A 12,797-nucleotide genomic window follows, 5' to 3' on the forward strand; every position below is an offset into this window, starting at 1 on the left:
ACAGGGTATTTGGTTGATACGTTTTTTGCAAAAAATGTATACTAAGCTGCTCTACCAAACTTCACGGTATACCCTTATCAGAGCAGTCCTAACTAGTGTATGCAATCCCTATCTGATGTATTTAAAAACCTGATCATCTGTATATTACCTGTATGAACAGGGTTCAGAGAGGAAAAGTCCATGTGTGCATACAGAGTAGAACAGCTTATGTGCAGATAGCCCAGGAGGAGTGGTGGGTACCTCCCCAGTCTTGTAGACACAAGAGAACAATTATGGAAACAGGAACACATGGGCTACTTGCACAGTGAACAAGTCTGTAAGATCATGTTCACACACCACCAAGAAACCTGAAGACACAAAAGAGAATAGTAAAACCAAAAACACTCAGTTTGAAAAAAATTGCAGTAATCCGCAAGTGCTAGTAAAAGATGTAAAAAACAGGGTATTTGGTTGATACGTTTTTTGCAAAAAATGTATACTAAGCTGCTCTACCAAACTTCACGGTATACCCTTATCAGAGCAGTCCTAACTAGTGTATGCAATCCCTATCTGATGTATTTAAAAACCTGATCATCTGTATATTACCTGTATGAACAGGGTTCAGAGAGGAAAAGTCCATGTGTGCATACAGAGTAGAACAGCTTATGTGCAGATAGCCCAGGAGGAGTGGTGGGTACCTCCCCAGTCTTGTAGACACAAGAGAACAATTATGGAAACAGGAACACATGGGCTACTTGCACAGTGAACAAGTCTGTAAGATCATGTTCACACACCACCAAGAAACCTGAAGACACAAAAGAGAATAGTAAAACCAAAAACACTCAGTTTGAAAAAAATTGCAGTAATCCGCAAGTGCTAGTAAAAGATGTAAAAAACAGGGTATTTGGTTGATACGTTTTTTGCAAAAAATGTATACTAAGCTGCTCTACCAAACTTCACGGTATACCCTTATCAGAGCAGTCCTAACTAGTGTATGCAATCCCTATCTGATGTATTTAAAAACCTGATCATCTGTATATTACCTGTATGAACAGGGTTCAGAGAGGAAAAGTCCATGTGTGCATACAGAGTAGAACAGCTTATGTGCAGATAGCCCAGGAGGAGTGGTGGGTACCTCCCCAGTCTTGTAGACACAAGAGAACAATTATGGAAACAGGAACACATGGGCTACTTGCACAGTGAACAAGTCTGTAAGATCATGTTCACACACCACCAAGAAACCTGAAGACACAAAAGAGAATAGTAAAACCAAAAACACTCAGTTTGAAAAAAATTGCAGTAATCCGCAAGTGCTAGTAAAAGATGTAAAAAACAGGGTATTTGGTTGATACGTTTTTTGCAAAAAATGTATACTAAGCTGCTCTACCAAACTTCACGGTATACCCTTATCAGAGCAGTCCTAACTAGTGTATGCAATCCCTATCTGATGTATTTAAAAACCTGATCATCTGTATATTACCTGTATGAACAGGGTTCAGAGAGGAAAAGTCCATGTGTGCATACAGAGTAGAACAGCTTATGTGCAGATAGCCCAGGAGGAGTGGTGGGTACCTCCCCAGTCTTGTAGACACAAGAGAACAATTATGGAAACAGGAACACATGGGCTACTTGCACAGTGAACAAGTCTGTAAGATCATGTTCACACACCACCAAGAAACCTGAAGACACAAAAGAGAATAGTAAAACCAAAAACACTCAGTTTGAAAAAAATTGCAGTAATCCGCAAGTGCTAGTAAAAGATGTAAAAAACAGGGTATTTGGTTGATACGTTTTTTGCAAAAAATGTATACTAAGCTGCTCTACCAAACTTCACGGTATACCCTTATCAGAGCAGTCCAAACTAGTGTATGCAATCCCTATCTGATGTATTTAAAAACCTGATCATCTGTATATTACCTGTATGAACAGGGTTCAGAGAGGAAAAGTCCATGTGTGCATATAGAGTAGAACAGCTTATGTGCAGATAGCCCAGGAGGAGTGGTGGGTACCTCCCCAGTCTTGTAGACACAAGAGAACAATTATGGAAACAGGAACACATGGGCTACTTGCACAGTGAACAAGTCTGTAAGATCATGTTCACACACCACCAAGAAACCTGAAGACACAAAAGAGAATAGTAAAACCAAAAACACTCAGTTTGAAAAAAATTGCAGTAATCCGCAAGTGCTAGTAAAAGATGTAAAAAACAGGGTATTTGGTTGATACGTTTTTTGCAAAAAATGTATACTAAGCTGCTCTACCAAACTTCACGGTATACCCTTATCAGAGCAGTCCTAACTAGTGTATGCAATCCCTATCTGATGTATTTAAAAACCTGATCATCTGTATATTACCTGTATGAACAGGGTTCAGAGAGGAAAAGTCCATGTGTGCATACAGAGTAGAACAGCTTATGTGCAGATAGCCCAGGAGGAGTGGTGGGTACCTCCCCAGTCTTGTAGACACAAGAGAACAATTATGGAAACAGGAACACATGGGCTACTTGCACAGTGAACAAGTCTGTAAGATCATGTTCACACACCACCAAGAAACCTGAAGACACAACAGAGAATAGTAAAACCAAAAACACTCAGTTTGAAAAAAATTGCAGTAATCCGCAAGTGCTAGTAAAAGATGTAAAAAACAGGGTATTTGGTTGATACGTTTTTTGCAAAAAATGTATACTAAGCTGCTCTACCAAACTTCACGGTATACCCTTATTCTCTTTTGTGTCTTCAGGTTTCTTGGTGGTGTGTGAACATGATCTTACAGACTTGTTCACTGTGCAAGTAGCCCATGTGTTCCTGTTTCCATAATTGTTCTCTTGTGTCTACAAGACTGGGGAGGTACCCACCACTCCTCCTGGGCTATCTGCACATAAGCTGTTCTACTCTGTATGCACACATGGACTTTTCCTCTCTGAACCCTGTTCATACAGGTAATATACAGATGATCAGGTTTTTAAACCGCTGCACGGCCAGCTCTACCCTCACCTACTGTATCCTCACCCATCCCTTGTAGATTGTGAGCCCTCGCGGGCAGGGTCCTCTCTCCTCCTGTACCAGTTGTGACTTGTATTTTTCAAGATTATTGTACTTGTTTTATTATGTATACCCCTCCTCACATGTAAAGCGCCATGGAATAAATGGCGCTATAATAATAAATAATAATAATAATAATAATAAATACATCAGATAGGGATTGCATACACTAGTTAGGACTGCTCTGATAAGGGTATACCGTGAAGTTTGGTAGAGCAGCTTAGTATACATTTTTTGCAAAAAGCGTATCAACCAAATACCCTGTTTTTTACATCTTTTACTAGCACTTGCGGATTACTGCAATTTTTTTCAAACTGAGTGTTTTTGGTTTTACTATTCTCTTTTGTGTCTTCAGGTTTCTTGGTGGTGTGTGAACATGATCTTACAGACTTGTTCACTGTGCAAGTAGCCCATGTGTTCATGTTTCCATAATTGTTCTCTTGTGTCTACAAGACTGGGGAGGTACCCACCACTCCTCCTGGGCTATCTGCACATAAGCTGTTCTACTCTGTATGCACACATGGACTTTTCCTCTCTGAACCCTGTTCATACAGGTAATATACAGATGATCAGGTTTTTAAATACATCAGATAGGGATTGCATACACTAGTTAGGACTGCTCTGATAAGGGTATACCGTGAAGTTTGGTAGAGCAGCTTAGTATACATTTTTTGCAAAAAACGTATCAACCAAATACCCTGTTTTTTACATCTTTTACTAGCACTTGCGGATAACTGCAATTTTTTTCAAACTGAGTGTTTTTGGTTTTACTATTCTCTTTTGTGTCTTCAGGTTTCTTGGTGGTGTGTGAACATGATCTTACAGACTTGTTCACTGTGCAAGTAGCCCATGTGTTCCTGTTTCCATAATTGTTCTCTTGTGTCTACAAGACTGGGGAGGTACCCACCACTCCTCCTGGGCTATCTGCACATAAGCTGTTCTACTCTATATGCACACATGGACTTTTCCTCTCTGAACCCTGTTCATACAGGCAATATACAGATGATCAGGTTTTTAAATACATCAGATAGGGATTGCATACACTAGTTAGGACTGCTCTGATAAGGGTATACCGTGGAGTTTGGTAGAGCAGCTTAGTATACATTTTTTGCAAAAAACGTATCAACCAAATACCCTGTTTTTTACATCTTTTACTAGCACTTGCGGATTACTGCAATTTTTTTCAAACTGAGTGTTTTTGGTTTTACTATTCTCTTTTGTGTCTTCAGGTTTCTTGGTGGTGTGTGAACATGATCTTACAGACTTGTTCACTGTGCAAGTAGCCCATGTGTTCCTGTTTCCATAATTGTTCTCTTGTGTCTACAAGACTGGGGAGGTACCCACCACTCCTCCTGGGCTATCTGCACATAAGCTGTTCTACTCTGTATGCACACATGGACTTTTCCTCTCTGAACCCTGTTCATACAGGTAATATACAGATGATCAGGTTTTTAAATACATCAGATAGGGATTGCATACACTAGTTAGGACTGCTCTGATAAGGGTATACCGTGAAGTTTGGTAGAGCAGCTTAGTATACATTTTTTGCAAAAAACGTATCAACCAAATACCCTGTTTTTTACATCTTTTACTAGCACTTGCGGATTACTGCAATTTTTTTCAAACTGAGTGTTTTTGGTTTTACTATTCTCTTTTGTGTCTTCAGTGTTACCTGCTATTTTGTGGTGTTATATGGCAATAGTCAGATAGCTGGGTGAAAACAAGGATTGCAGAGAAAATACAAAATCAGAAGACACAAAAGCAGTCAGTAAATGGGCCGAGGTCACAACAGAAAACAAATGCACAAGACGGGAGTTGAGCACAGAGGACTGAACCAGAGGAGAACAAGGCTGTATCTGACAGCTTCCAGCAATATGCTTCGAGTTTTAGTAGGGTGTGGTGCTTTACAATTGGTGGGAGCAGGTAGCAGATTACTGCAGGTAGACAGCACACACCCATACAACTATACTGGATGGTACTACTGGCCTCAGATACCCTAATCTTAGTAACTGGACAGAGCCTGCGCCACTCAGAGCTTCTGGTTCCGATGTCTTCTCCCTTACCAGCACCACCTGCAGAATAATAAATAAATAATCTTTATTTTTATATAGCGCTAACTTATTCCGCAGCGCTTTACTTTTTGCACACATTATCATCACTGTCCCCGATGGGGCTCACAATCTAAATTCCCTATCAGTATGTCTTTGGAATGTGGGAGGAAACCGGAGTGCCTGGAAGAAACCCACGCAAACACGGAGAGAACATACAAACTCTTTGCAAATGTTGTCCTTGGTGGGGTTTGAACCCAGGACTCCAGCGCTGCAGTGCTAACCACTGCGCCACCGTGCCACAGTGCTACCCAGAATGAATAAGGCGGCACTTGGTGACTGAAGAGCAGGTCCCAGAGAAGATAGGACACATCATTTGCAGAACCCTTAATGTGATAAAATGGCAGAAAACCAGAGTAGTAGAAATCCCCATAAAGTGACTTCATTTTGGAAATTATAAGTCTCAGTGAATTAATCTCTAGTAGTGACTATTTTGACTCCACAGGCACTTTATGGAAATTAGAACGCAGCGGATGTTGGAGAGTGAAAATTGAACATTTGCCATTTTATTGCCCAACACTTAGTGCCCAGATTGTGCCATAAACATGGATGCTAAATGTGGTTTCGGCACACTTCAAGACTCAGAAGCAAGAGGAAGATTTGACTTTGGGAGAGCGGATATTGCTGGATTGATTTAAAGAAACATGTGGCTTTTCAAGAGCCTTTGAGACACTAATAATGTGAAGCCTCTGTTTTTCCATTGACAAATGATGGATCCAAGTGGGGAGTTGTTTTTGTGTGAGATGAGTAGATCTTTTTATTGGTATTATTTTCACCTACCTAACATTGTTTGATGGCTTTTTATTCTATATTTGGGAGACAGAATGAGCAAACAGTTGAACACCACGCTCCACTGATTCATCCTATGTGTTTGTCTATTAGGCTGAATTGACATTGTCTTCCTGAATAATTCAATATTTTTACATAACCTGGCATTTTTATGGACAGTTTCAGTAGAAATGTTTCATTCAAATATAATAATTTGTTTTATTCGTCGTAGGTGACTGTACCAGGAGATCAGAGGCACAACCGACATCTTCAAAGAAATCACATTTTGTTATGCACCAGAGAAGCCACACAGGGAAGAAGCCATTTTCATGTTCAGAATGTGGGAAATGTTTTGTCCAGAAATCAGATTTGGTTAAGCACCAGAGAACTCACACAGGGGAGAAGCCTTTTTCCTGCTCAGAATGTGGGAAATCTTTTACACAGAAATCAGATTTAGTTAAGCACCAGAGAACTCACACAGGGGAGAAGCCTTTTTCCTGTTCAGAATGTGGGAAATGTTTTACACGGAAATCAAATTTTGTTAGGCATCAGAGTAATCACACAGGGGAGAAGCCTTTTTCATGTTCAGAATGTGGGAAATGTTTTTACCGGAAATCAGATTATGTTAGTCACCAGAGAATTCACACAGGGGATAAGCCTTTTTCCTGTTCAGAATGTGGGAAATGTTTTAACCAGAAATCAAATTTTGTTAATCACCAAAGAACACACACAGGGGAGAAGCTTTTTTCATGTTCAGAATGTGGGAAATGTTTTAATCAGAAATCATATCTTGTTATACACCAAAGGAAACACACAGGGGAGAAGCCTTTTTCATGTTCAGAATGTGGGATATGTTTTACACAGAAATCAGATTTAGTTAAGCACCAGAGAACTCACACAGGGGAGAAGCCTTTTTCCTGTTCAAAATGTGGGAAATGTTTTACGCGGAAATCAAATTTTGTTATGCACCAGAGAATTCACACAGGGGAGAAGCCTTTTTCATGTTCAGAATGTGGGAAATGTTTTACACAGAAATCAGATTTGGTTAGGCACCAGAGTAATCACACAGGGGAGAAGCCTTTTTCATGTTCAGAATGTGGGAAATGTTTTTACCGGGAATCAGATCATGTTAGTCACCAGAGAATTCACACAGGGGATAAGCCTTTTTCCTGTTCAGAATGTGGGAAATGTTTTAACTGGAAATGGAGTCTTATTTTACACCAAAGAGCTCACACAGGGGAGAAGCCTTTTTCATGTTCAGAATGTGGGAAATGTTTTGTCCAGAAATCAGATTTGATTAAGCACCAGCGAACTCACACAGGTTAGAAGCATTTTTCTTTTTCAGATTGTGGGAAATATTTTATATAGAAGTCAGATTTGGTTAAGCACCAGAGAACCCACACAGAGGAGAAGCATTTTTCATGTTATTAATGTGGGAAGTGTTTTTCATGGAAATCAACTTTTAGTAAACATCAGAATGTCACTGATTCCCTAGTTAAGTGTGTCTTTAGCGCATTGACTGACAGCTCAGTTGTCCAATCTGATGCTGAGTTCCTTTCAGGTGTTCCCTATGCCAGGTGATTTCTCAGCTACTTAGTTGAGTTGTCAGTTCCAGACCTCTACCTGATTGTATATCTGCATGTGTAGTTCTTCTCCAGGTCGCGTGCGCTCCTGGAACACAGTGGGTGAGATACGATGATATATTCCAAAACCAAGTTTTTATTAGTACAGTATACAACATGTTTCTACTCTTGTGAGTCTTCTTCAGATATTATAAGCTATTACTGCTTTTTGCATTTTATATATAAAGGAAGTCATTGCATATCTTTTTTAGGTGAGTGCCATACCAGGGTTTAACCCTTTCTAGACACACCCATATCACTCCAACTTTATCCAGAGCTTTGAACGCATAAACACATAAACATTAAAAAAAACTAATCCAAATAAAATCCAATTTTAAAAACAAAAAATATTTTTAAAACATTTTTCTAATGGCATATATGAAATTCATAAAGAAAATATTTCATATCTCAATAAAAAATATTTTCTTTTTTTAAAAGGAAAAAATATGTTACGCTTTATAAGGTCGTATATATGTATGAATATAAATATTTTCTAAAAGCAGATATTTTCAAAAAGGTATGAAAAGTCCTATACAAAAACTTCATTACCGCTTTATTATTTATCTCTTATTTGGGAGGTGAAGAAAAAAAAACATGTTTGAATTTTTCTATTTTTCTCCTTTTACCCCCTCCCTTCTTTCTCCCTTCTCGTCCTTTTTATTAAATCCCTTCTACCACATCATTTAGCCCATAAGGATATAGTGTCCTTAATCGAAAGATCCAAAAGGATTCTTTCTGGTTAAGCCTTTGTATTCTGTTTAAACAATTTGGAGTTATTTGTTCAACTGGGGTGACAATAACATTGAATTATTTATTATGTTTTACACATAGGTGTCTGGATAGACTGTGCATTGTGCCTGTGGCCAATCATGCGGGCCCGCAAGGATTGTGTTGTGAGACCCACATATTGCAGGCCGTAGGCACAAGTAATCACATATATGACATAGTCTTTGTCACATGTTAAATTTTGTGTGATTTCCTATGTCTCACCGCTGCTGTTGGATGTGATAGATCTGCTATTATGTCCAATGATGTTACAACTACCGCATTACCTAGAATCACATTTATACACCCCTGGTTTTACATCTATATGTATTTTAGATAATTTTTTCTCTTTATTTATTGCTTTTTTGTCACTCATTTGGTGTTTTTCTGATGTTACTTGGTGCTATAATGCTCTTAACCGTACGGCCCCTACGAAAGGTATTTCTGGTATATAATTTTTAAAAAATGGATCTTCCTTTAGCAAATACCAATATTTGATTAACATATTTCTTATTTGGATGTTGTCACTATTGAAGGCAGTAATAAAGTTATATCGCGACTATCTATTATTTTCCTCCCCTTTACTCTCTATTTCTTGATGTTTATTAACCTCTTTCCTGCTGCGGCATTCTTCCTGACTTTTTTTCAAATTAGATTTGTATGCCCCCATAACAAGTTTTTTAGGGATTTTTTTTGTCCATAAATCTATTGTACAATATTTTAGACTGTTCTATATAATCTTTGTCTCTAGTAATGTTCCTTGTTATACTGCGAAACTGACTAAAAGGAATATTTTGTTTCCATTTTGGATAATGGGATCTGCAATAGTCCAGAAAGCCGTTAGTATCAGTTTTTTTTTAAAAGTTTTTTTTGTTTTGATGGCTAATTTCTAGGTCCAAAAAGTTTAATTTTTCATTGTTTAACACTGCGGAGAAGGAGATCCCCCAGGGGTTCATGTCCATTGAGCTAATGAATTCTTGTACCTCCTTCTCTTCACCCTTCCAAAAAAAGATCAAATCATCTATATAGCGACTATAATATATTATGTTATGGCAATATGGTGGCTGGGAAATTGGCGATGAGGATTCAAAGCACCCTATAAAAAGATTTGCGAGACTTGGTGCCAATCGAGTCCCCATCACTGTAACAAGCCACTGTAAATACTGATGTTCCTGAAAAGTGTACAAGTTATGCTCCAAAATAAACTTTAGACCATCCAACAAAAACTCCTTTTGTTTTTCTGGCATATCAGTTATTTTGTTAAATAATGTGCAAATGATTATATACCAAAATCATGTTCTATATTACAGTAGAGTGCAGTAATATCCATGGTTATCAATATGCAGTATTCCTCCCATATGACATTCCTACATCCTGTAATGAGTTGACTAGCATCTAGCAAGAAAGATGGTAGTGTGACAAGTAGCAAGTCAATGATCCTATGCCTGATATAGTTGGGCCCCCTGGTGGATTCAATGGATCTTTATGAACTTTTGGTAGGTGGTAAAATAGGGCTTATTTGGGTGTATATTCGTCAAAAATCATTTTTATTTTTTATTTAAGATGTTTTGTTTGAAGGCATTATTAATCAGGCTGTCATAATCCTCCTATATCCAATTTTGTATAATACCTGTTACGGATCTGCAACTCAGGAATAGGGTAGCAGGGGGAAAAGCTGACCCTGTACTGGGACTAGGCTGAAACTCTACGATGGAGTGGGCGACTATTCCTTGTGAATAGACCCACCGACGTTTCCTAAGCTAAAATCAAACGAAAACCTACAGATAGGGGGGTAGGGTATCCCTGAACGATCTAGGGACTGAGAACAAAAACAGGTAACCTCGTAGTAGGATAATAGAGGAAGCTGCAGAAATGAACAAAAAAACAAAAACAAAACTGGCAGAACTAGAAATCCAAGAACTGCACATTATCAAACACAGAAAGCTAACAAGGCACCAAGCCAGAACACTAGCGGATTAACACTGTTGTACAGCAAGGACTGGGAGGAAGGTGCTGAGTAATAAAGGGTGATACAATCACCTGACCTAGGACAAACCCAGCACCAGAGGAAAAAGACCGGCAGCCTAAAAACCACAACAAGATGGCAGATGGTCAAAACGAAATAGATTCTAACAGTGCCTCCCCTTTTACGAGGATCCACCGGATCCTCTTGGCTGAGCCTTATTCCAAAATCTCCTGTGAAACACCTTACGCCTTGAGGCTGAGACGTCCTCAGCTTTCACCCAGGAATTATCTTCGGGACCGAAACCCTTCCAAGACACGAGATACTGCAACCCTCCTCTGTGCCACCTAGCATCTAAAATGCGTGAAATCTCAAACTCGCCGTCCTCATCAATTGGAGGAACAATCAGCATCGTCTCCTTATCTGGTGTGTCAACTCTCTTCAATAAAGATACATAAAAAACTGAATTAATTCTCCAGGACGAGGGGAGGTCCACTCTCACCGCAGCTGAATTGACAACCTGAACCACTATGAAGGGTCCTACAAACTTGGGCCCCGGTTTTTTTAGAAGGGATTTTCAAACGCAGATAACCTCCTAGTAGGAAAATAGAGGAAGGTACAGAAACGAATGGAAAAACAAAAACAAAACTGGCAGAACTAGAGATCTCAGAACTGCACAATGTCATACACAGAAAGATAACACGTCAACAAGCCAGAACACTAGCGGATTAGCACTGTTGTCCAGCAAGGACTGGGAGGCAGGTGCTGGGTAATAAATGGTGATACAACCAATCATTCTATACAGCACTATTTAGCTTCCAAAATTACAAAAAGGCCACATATTTGGCAGTGTGGTATTTCAGTGACAGCCCGCATATATCTGCGTGCTCCAAGTTTGGTCATTGTAGGCCGGTGTACCCCTTTTTTTGCTGCCTGATACTGTAATTCTATACATCACTATTTAGCTTCCAAAATTATAAAAAAGGCCACATATTTGCCACTGTGGTATTTCCGTGACAGCCCTCATATATCTGCGTGCTCCAAGTTTGGTCATTGTAGGCCGGTGGACCCCTTTTTTTGCTGCCTGATACTGTAATTCTATACATCACTATTTAGCTTCCAAAATTATAAAAAAGGCCACATATTTGCCACTGTGGTATTTCCGTGACAGCCCTCATATATCTGCGTGCTCCAAGTTTGGTCATTGTAGGCCGGTGGACCCCTTTTTTTGCTGTCTGGTACTCTAATTCTATACAGCACTATTTAGCTTAAAAAATATAAAAAGGCCACTTATTTGACAGTGTGGTATTTCCGTAAAAGCCCGCATATATCTGCGTGGTCCAAGTTTGGTCATTGAAGGCTGGTGGACCCCTTTTTTTGCTGTCTGATACTGTAATTCTACACAGCACTATTTTGCTTCAAAATATATAAAAAGGCCACATATTTGCCAGTGTGGTATTTCCGTGACAGCCCGCATATATCTGCGTGCTTCAAGTTTGGTCATTGTAGGCTGGTGGACCCCTTTTTTTTTGCTGTCTGATACTCTAATTCAACACAGCACTATTTTGCATTTAAAAAAACAGGCCACATTTTTGCCAGTGTGATATTTCCATGACATCCCTCATATATCTGCGTGCTCCAAGTTTGGTCATTGTAGGCCAGTGGACCCCTTCTTTTGCTGTCTGAGACTCTAATTCTATACAGCACTATTTTGCTTCAAAATATATAAAAAGGCCACATTTGCCAGTGTGGTATTTACGTGACAGCCGTCATATATCTGTGTGCTCCAAGTTTTGTCATTGTAGGCTGGTATACCCCTTTGGTGCTGTCTGATACTCTAATTCTATACAGCACTATTTTGCATAAATTTACTTCACAAAAAAGCCCCCAAAATTGAATACAGTCTGTTATATCAGGCTGAGGCCTGCCTGGTGTTTGGGTTTTAAAAATCGTAGATTTGCAGGCATACTGATCAGATATTATTTCGCTGCTAATAAATATATTTGTGTTGAGCATTTGAAATAGTGCAGTAGTCCATTTAAAATGGGCAAGGCAAGGGGTGGGGAATTGGATGTGATGATGATGGTGCATGCAGAGGACAAGGCTGTGGCCAAGGTGAAAGTGGGCAACAACAAAGACCCACATCTTCTCACTCAACCTTCCTGTCCCAGATTCTAGGTGACCGCAGCACACCACTATTGAAGCCAGAGCAGTGTGAAACAGTTGGTTGGATAGGGGATAATGTTTCCAGTCACTTAGCCACCACCACCATGTCTTCCACACAGTCAAGACTGAGTAGCCATGAGTGTGGCCAGGATATTCCTCACCCTGATCCTCCTTCCTCCCACTATGCCGAGTGCCCTAAGACAACTGATCCCACACTTGGACACTCTGAAAAGCTGTTCAGTTTTCCATTTCAAGATTCAGAACTCTCTGCCGATTAACTTGAAGTGGGGACAGATGAGATTGCATGTACTGATGCCCAAAGCTTTGACAAGCCCGGGTCATACGAAGGCGATGGTGAGACACAATTGCCAGAAAGTCAGGAGGA

At 39.6% G+C, this 12,797-nt stretch overlaps 1 protein-coding gene across 1 annotated transcript in view; it reads left to right on the forward strand.

The window, feature by feature from the left end:
* The window catches only part of LOC138663402 (oocyte zinc finger protein XlCOF6-like), an 85,213-nt gene that overhangs the window by 18,247 nt on the left and 54,169 nt on the right, over window positions 1-12,797 (forward strand). The window contains exon 8 of the mRNA XM_069749587.1: window positions 6,129-7,024. Coding sequence (XP_069605688.1) covers window positions 6,129-7,024 — 896 coding nt within the window. The remainder of the gene's footprint in view (window positions 1-6,128; window positions 7,025-12,797) is intronic.

This window comes from Ranitomeya imitator, chromosome 2 (genome assembly GCF_032444005.1).
Source record: "Ranitomeya imitator isolate aRanImi1 chromosome 2, aRanImi1.pri, whole genome shotgun sequence".
NCBI lineage: Eukaryota > Metazoa > Chordata > Amphibia > Anura > Dendrobatidae > Ranitomeya > Ranitomeya imitator.